The 8659-nt window shown below is 31.2% G+C and overlaps 1 protein-coding gene across 1 annotated transcript in view; it reads left to right on the forward strand.

The window, feature by feature from the left end:
* Positions 1 to 8291, forward strand: part of LOC150107423 (arfaptin-1-like) — an 80522-nt gene extending 72231 nt beyond the window's left edge. Inside the window, exon 6 of the mRNA XM_090391877.1 lies at positions 96 to 8291. Coding sequence (XP_090248003.1) covers positions 96 to 260 — 165 coding nt within the window. The 3' untranslated portion in view covers positions 261 to 8291. The remainder of the gene's footprint in view (positions 1 to 95) is intronic.
* Positions 8292 to 8659: the final 368 nt, after the last annotated feature.

Genomic DNA, 8659 nt, shown 5'->3' on the forward strand with positions numbered 1-8659 from the left:
ATGTAATAAAAAAAAAAATATATATATATATATATATATATATAAATCTATTTGGTACTTTAACAGCATTCCTTTATTAAATTGACTTTTTTCAGGTCAAAGTAATGCAGAATTTGTTACTCTTGTTTAACAATGCAGTATCATCGTACTTTTCTGGAAAGCAAGCTGTTTTGGAGAACACATTAAAACAGTTCTGTATAAGATCAAGCAATACAAGTCCTCATTTATCTCCAGCATCATCTGAACTCGAACTGCAATGAAATTATAGTTGCATCGAAATCAAGTGCCTTTGTTCTTTATGTGGTGGTTTAGAATATGGCTGACATCTAGGTTACTTGCCGGCTTTTTTTACAAGTGGCACACTAAATGTTTCTGGAAGAAAAGACAAAAGAAATAACATATGTTATCATTATATGGTAATTTTGTGTATCATTTATAAATGAACTTTTTTTTGCCATTTTTATGAATCTAAAACAAATACTTTAATACTTTTATTTCATATATCTAATATAACTTAAATATTTTCAGATAAGGGAAATTTTTTTTTATTAATAATTAGTAATTAGCTTGAAAAATCTCTCCTCATCGCTTGTTGTTATGTCAAAAAATAAAAAATAGTGGTTCAATAAATTTTAGCTTATTTAATGAAAGAATAAATTTCATTTAATTTTTTGCCATCTGCTAATTAAACAAACAAACAAAAAACCTTGTTTCTAAAATTTGCAACATGTGAAATAACTGTTAAATCAAGAGTTACAGAAAATTACTAACAGGTTCTGATCAGATGCTTGCTTCTGTATCATTGTTCTTTTTTGTATTGAATTTTATTATCCTACTTCTATTGTCCATCACACAGTTATACTATCAAAATTTTCATGTTACTGTTTCAGTTCCTGTACAGATGCTATATGATAAACTTGATATATAAGCATTGCCAAAGGATTCCTGTTTCAGTATGAGATATACAGAACAGTAATATAGTATACTTTTTAAAAAAAAAAAAAAAAAAAATTCATTTCCTGCATCTAAGATGACTGTAGAAATAAGTACACAGCAGTGTGTTATTTATGTTATAGATAAAGACCAAAATTGGCTATTGGCAACATTATTTGGCTCTTTTGAGCGTTATCCTAAGCAAGTTCAAAATAATATAACTGGAAGACATTTTGAACATTCATCTGAATGTTCTTGTCATTAGCCAAACTTCAGGCCAGTATCTATTTTGGCTTATCCCCAAATCATTATTAAAGAGTGAAGTTGCTGCATTTTTTCCCAGCTAACATTTGAATGTTACACCTAAATAATTGCTGGCATATTTCAAGGGGGGGGGGAAAAAGTGTTTGAATGAATAATCCAATATAATTCAAAAACAAACTGAACAGAATGATTATTTGTTGTCTTCAGGTGTCCCTGTAATACTTATTACAGAGGACACTTGAAAGTTTACAATTTGCAATCTTCATAACCTTGGTCTCTAGGAAATGCAAATTGACTTTTTTAAATTATTTCTTCCCTTAAAACTTCGTTGGTGGCAAAGTAGGTATTTTGAAAACTTAATTGTTTTCTAGTGGACACTTGAAGTAAATTCTGTATTCTTTACACTGAGGATAGCATATGCCTTCTTTTTTTCCCTCGTGTCTGTTTTGTTAATTGCTTCATCAGTGATGTGTTCTTCAGTTGCCTCAGTCCATGCTTCTTGATTTTCTAGACATGCCTAATCTGATCATCTTCAAATACCCAAATATATCTTTGAAATATTTTCTGGTTTTCATATATTTTACAGGCTCCACAAGTGCATTCACCTGCTAGATTTTGCTAGCTGACAAGTATCTGCACATTGAACAAAATAAAATATTTTTTATTTGATTAAAAATGTAACGTCTCTAACACAGTTATTAGGGTACAAGCCGTTATAACTGTTTTCAGAACTCCTTATTGGGAGATATTAAAATGAAATTGGGGGGAGGCGGGGGGGGGATCAGTGTGTCTGTCTATGTAGACAAATATACTTGCCATGTCACTTCCTTGGAACTGATTATGAAAAGGTTTAGTATGAACTTAACTAGCATAGTATAGCTTAACTTCTCCACATAATTCCAATTCGTTTACACTGTTGACAAATTCTCTTTCATTGTCTGTGTTACAGCTAGTACACCAAAAATACAAAATTGTTAAGCAGTTCTTTGAGCTACTTCCTCGGATTTCTTTAATGCTAGTAACAACTTAGTTAAATGATCTTGATCATAATAAAATATACTGTCAGCCTGTGATTGCATGCCTGTCAAGTTTACTCTGTACTATTCATTTCAGAAAACACCATAGATTTAAATAACCAAACCTGTCTTTGCAGACATCAGTATTTTGCATGTGACTCAATTTCATTTTATGTGAAGTGAAAAACGAGTAACACATTTATATCCTATGTAATTCATAATGGTAATACAAGAATAATGGAATTTTTAAGCTCCTATATAGTTTTTCATTGTTACAAGGATGTCATCAGAGAGAGAAAAAAAATTTGATAAGAGTCACATAGCATGTGTTTACTTGCTCATATCTCTTGATCACAGGTGAGTAAATAGAAAAATGCACCATTACAGTTCAAGGGAAACAGTGTTAGATTTTTGTAATTCAAAATGCTGGGATACATAACTCGTTCTATTCATATCTCGTTAACTTGTTCATTATTTAAATATGTGTGCATGCATTCATGAGCGAGAGTAAGTGAACATGATTATTTCGAAAACTTTAAGATAGCCGTGCAATAAGGATGGCTGAGGATATTCGGACAGTGTCGTAAAGTTCCAAGGAACAAATTTTTGGAATAATTGGTAATCAATTTGAATTGCAAAAACTAACACTTATTTCCCTTGAACTCAAGTGCATTCACTGTTTAGTCAGCTGTGACCAAGACAGAGGTAAGTATATGCATGCTACATGATGTCAGTGCACTCAACCGATTTTCTCTCCTTGTTGATATCTTTGAAATATAAAAAGAAATATATAAGAGCTAATAAATTTTGTTATTCTTCACACATGATTCCTTTGAAACATCTACCTTACTATTTTTTTTTCTTTAATTCTATTATCATTCTGCATGCTTTGCTGTGACTATTCCTTAGCATGAAACACTGATATTGTCATATTTAATATAATATTGGAACAGTCTCTTTAGCTGTTCATGCAGTCTGCTGCCTTGCATGCTATAGAATAGGCTATTAGATATCTTTTAAAACTTCAGTGACATGGTCCTTTCATTTCCTGTGAGCTATTATTATTATTACCCCAAGACTTCATGGAGTCAAAGACTCATCTGGGAGGTCCTTTTATCACACACACACACACACACACACACACACACACACACACACACACACACACACACACACACACACACACACACACACACACCTCATCATACCGTGTCTTAAACACACTCAAATTCCTTGCAGACACCACACTCTCAGGCAGGGCATTCTAATCATTCACAACTCTGCACGAAAAAAACCTGCCTCTCACACCCTCTTTATACAGTTTCCTTATAGAACTTCTTCACCATTGATCTTATAACAACCCCTTACCAACTTGTAGGTCTCTATCATGTCTCCCCTCTTCCTCCTCTCCACCAGACTGCAAATTACATCTTCTCAATCTTTCCTCATACTCAACATTCCAGAGGTCAGAAACTACCTTAGTCAGTCGCCTTTGGACCCTTTCCAACATCTCTTCATCCTTCTGAAAACCCGGTGACCAAATCTGGGCACAATAGTCCATGTGTGGCCTAATCAAAGCCTTATACAACGGAACAAAATCTCCCTACTTCTACATGTCAGTGTCCTCTGCATAGTTATTTCACAATATTTTGTCACTGGGTGAATATGCTCAATTGCCATGTCAATTTGCAGAACGTAAACTGCTAAATGCATCATAGAAACATTTATATTTGAACAATATATTTAGAAGACATTCCAAATTACTAATCAATTATCCTAACCAGATGTTGGAATGCAACAGGGAAACTAACACTGATCTCTGAGTTTGACAGATACAAACGATTCATGCCCAAAAAAAAGTTGTCACCTACATTAATGCTATGACTGACTTTAGCTATGTGACCTAGATAATGTTAGCTTGATAAAGAGCAAGTCACACTCTTTAGCATTGATTATACTGCAACATCCACTCATCCTGGCTTAAAATGACCAAAAACCAGATAATCTTGACATGAGATCTGGTCTTTAGCTGTAACATGAATACTGTGTAATTGATATCTGATAATTATGCACATTTACTAATTAAAGGTCACTTACTAAGAAGTAGTCAGTGAATAGATTAAAAAAAAAAAAAAAAAAAAAAAAAAAACAATCTCATCCACGAAAGGTTGTAAACCTATAGTGCATTAGTATACTTTGAGTGGATAAGAGTAAAAAAAAAAAATTAATTCTTGGTTTGGAATTGAAAACATGCTAATTTTCAAGTTATTTTAGGCCTCGATTTAGCAAGATGGTGATAGTCTCACACTGGGCAAAAAAAAAAAAAAAAAAAAAAAAAAAAATGTACCAAGACTTTCAAACATTCATACCCACAGCATGTTAATTGGAGCACAGACACACTGTTCATTCAGCCATCATTGTTAATTAGTAATATTAATTTTTAGAGATTTTCATTTTAAAAAAAAAATATATTTTTATATGTTTGTATTTTTTGTACAAAAAATGCAAAAAGTTTTTTTGTGTTGAAGTGTTCGTTAATCCAGGAACTCTCTACCAAACATTGTATTTTTTTTCTTAGCTACTTCAGGCCCCAGTAAACATAGTGGTAGTGATTCATATCAGTTCAAATCACACTGGATTGGGGAAAGTGGGATTTCTAATGCAATTTACTCTCTTATCTTATTCAGTTACCAGTTATAAACCATGCTTTGGCTTTATTTGCGTATACAACACACCGCTCAGCCTAGTTTGCTGAGTGGATAGGATTGCCATTCTCCAGCTAATAAGCTGCAGCTTTGAATTGCACTGTCGTGTGTGCATGCGCGCGCGTGCACACACACACACCTGTCTTCCTGTTAGGTGGTAGATGATTTTTTTCTTGCCTGGTGTGAAACCACTACTCCCCTACTCTTGCTTATTGGAAGCTTGAAGTGGCATGAAAAGTACCATGTTTAGAGCAGAATCCAGATAAATGAAGTAGGATTTCCAGATTATTTGACTCACATTTAGTACCACAAGTTCTTGCCTGCTTGCACATTATTATTAAGTTTTGATAAATGTTCTCTTTGTGATTATCGCCATTTCTGTGATAACACTATCAGTTACAGATAAGTATAACAATTCATACCATGATGTTGGTCATGTGATTACATTTACAGGCTACAGAAATTACAAGCGTTTGCATTCCTTACAAAGGTTTTCTATAACAAGAGTTGGCTGTATCATTAGGAAATACGTTATTACAATATTTTTACATAAAGCGTGTGTCAACAAAATTTTGATTCTCATGTAGCTAAATTGAAATTTAGATGCCAACTTAAGTGCCATATGACTTACATATATTTTGGACTTCAAAAATATTTTATACTATTGTTCATAAAATTTGCTGTAATTATTTTTTGAAACTTAGTGCCATCAGCTGTACAAAAAAGTATTGTACATTCTTCCTAGCCACATCCTTATTTGTTCTCATCCATCCCTCAACCTAGTATAATTTTTTTTTTGCTTCTTGTTACTATGTTGATAACATTGTAGTTTGTTGCTTTTGTGATAATAATAGATCATATTTCATACAGAAAAGCCTTTCCAGATAAATAAAGACATTTCTGTATGTCATTATTCTTTAAAGGATATCAAGTGCTTACTGTGTTTAAATGTTGCTTGAAATTCATTCCTGTCATATAAATTTTATCTATTTTTCTAGATACATTTTGTTTTTGTTTTTTTCTTGTTCTCATTGCTTGAAACGATGTAATTTCCACATTCTTTTCTTGCTTTTGGGAAGATCTTTCTAAATAAATTTGATCATTTTTAACTCTGAAATATCCATCTAAAATATAAATATTTGAAAGCGCTAGGGACACAAAATTATTTTACATATTTAGACAGAAAAAGAAATTTGTAGCAAAGATAATTACATAGTTCATAATATAAAATTACATACCTATATTTAAAAAGTAGATTTCATTTATACATGGGAGTCCAGTAGTTTCTGCTTTTAATTATGTGTACCATGGATTTGGCAAGGCATTGGATTGCTCTCTCTCTCTCTCTTCATCCCCTCCTCATTAATGCCATAATGTGTCATTTGCCAACTTCTACACTATTGCATAGGATGTAGTTACATAAGTTTCATAACATTTTAATTTCATGATGTTGCTTTGATATTCTCTATTTGTTTATTAAGCATGCAGAGTACATATATAGAAACTTTCTCATGTTTAGTTTACTTTATTCTTTCATTCATCATTTTATATATTACATAGGTGTATATAAATATATTATCATTCTAGTATTTTCTACAGTCCAGTAATATACTGGATGTAAAAAATTGAACCTTCTCCTTATGTTATGCTCAGTAGCCTATCTTGTCCTCTCTCCCCTCTCCCACAAAAAAATAAATTATTTCAATAACTAGTAAACACTACATCATAGCTACTGCACTGTATAAAAACTAATAATAATAAATTTTTTTAAAAAATGTCAAGCTCCAAGCTCCTGTGTATAATTACACACTATGCATGGGAGTTTTACCTTTATAGCGATTATAATGTAAATGCCTGCCTATAAGTCTCTTTACATCTGCATTTTAATCTCCATATACAGTAGCACTTGAGGGGGGGGGGGGGCGGTGAACCACTGTAGATATGGATTCATATACTTCTGTATAGCCTTAAGTTTGTATTAATGCCATTGGTGTTTTGTTGTGCTGAACTGCCTATTAATTAATTTTATTTCTTTTTAGTATATTATTTATTATTAGTTATATAGTATAGATAGTTACATTTTAACTGATAAATTATATATTATAAAATAAGTGTGTATTGGGGGGGGGGGGGAGCAGTAAAAGAAACATTACTTAAAATAATTGTTTAAATGTTATGATTCATTTTACTGTGTTTAACCTCAATGAAATAGTAAAGAATAATAAAAAATATTGAATTATGAAGACTAATACTTTTGAACATGTCATAACTTGAAAATCAATTTTTAAAAAAATTTTTGTAGTTATATAATAACATTCTTAAAAAATAAGTCATTTAAAAAATCAAGTTTATAAGGAAAAAGCATGGAGCATGATTGTTATTCAATTCTAGCTAAATAGATTTTCAGAGGCAAAGAATTAATATGTAATCTGTATCTTTAAAAATGCTCTTAATGTTTGATTAAGCTTATTGTTAAGAGTTGATTTTTATTAATTTAATACTTGGATTAAGCTCTGCTGTAGTGAATGTCCTTTAGAATAGTGTTGTATTTGTGAAACTTGATTCAGAATTTTCAGTAGCTTATGATGGTGTTTGCTATAATGGAAGTCAGCTGTGTATATTAATAATACTATATCAATATAAGAATTTTGCTGAATTACATTGTTTTCTAGTCATGAATAAGAAATATTTTTATGTGGATAAATCACCTTGAAATGTAGTTGTTTTATACAATTCAGTGTTGATATATATATTTTTTTTAATGAACTTTCAGATTGTTATCAAAAATTTTCCACATATATTTGTCATTCATATGAAATTCTGTGATATTAAAAAATATTACATTTACTTTTATCTGTAGCCTGTAATAAGAGCAAATATAGTGGACAGCCTGGAAAATTTTGTTGCTATTCCTAAAGTATATGGCAAATCTTTTCAGTGCTTTTGAATATTTTTTGAAGTTAAAAGTTTGTTATACATAGTTACATTGTAGAAAATGTTGTATATAACTGAATTGTTATTTCATTATAAAGCTTATGGAAAGTTACACCTTTTGGTCGCAATGTTAAGGAACTGCATAGCCTAGTTTATGAAGAAGATTCTTATGGCAAGTGGTTTTACATTTTGATACCTATTGTTGTAATCATTTTTATACGTGTGTGAAAGCTATGAAATCAAATAAAGTCCACTTATAAAATTATTTTTCTTAGAGAAAGAAAAATAATCTGCTTTCCTGTTTCACAGAAATTTCATTGCATCATTTTGGTGAATGCAGATAAATTGTGAATGAGTTTAAAGCACAGTTTGATTGGACTTGTGTGTAATAACAATTTGCATTATTATTATATTAAAAAATGGAACAGTGATTCACTTAGATATTTCTCCTTTTTGTGCATGTATATTCATGACATGAATCAGTGAATAAGTTATGTAGTAACATTATGTTTAATGTAAATTCAAGAGAGATATTCTTAAACATACATTTAGTTGACAGTTTAAACTGTGGAAATGACTTCTATTTGGATTTATTGATCAAGTATTTTTTAGAACAACTATGTTATACCAACTAGTTTCACCAACTGAGGCTGTTGGCATCTTCTGGGTACATAACTGATATAAGGCACTTAAAGCTAAAAACTGTTACAGACTATAAATCAGCCGATTCCAATTATATTTGACAAAACATAATGCGTACAATACATGCATAGCGAGTGTATGATCTCACTTGTTATTTAGGAATGT

The sequence above is a fragment of the Typopeltis vanoorti genome, chromosome 4 (genome assembly GCF_054136105.1).
Source record: "Typopeltis vanoorti isolate ZY-2024b chromosome 4, IOZ_Tvanoo_1.0, whole genome shotgun sequence".
NCBI lineage: Eukaryota > Metazoa > Arthropoda > Arachnida > Uropygi > Thelyphonidae > Typopeltis > Typopeltis vanoorti.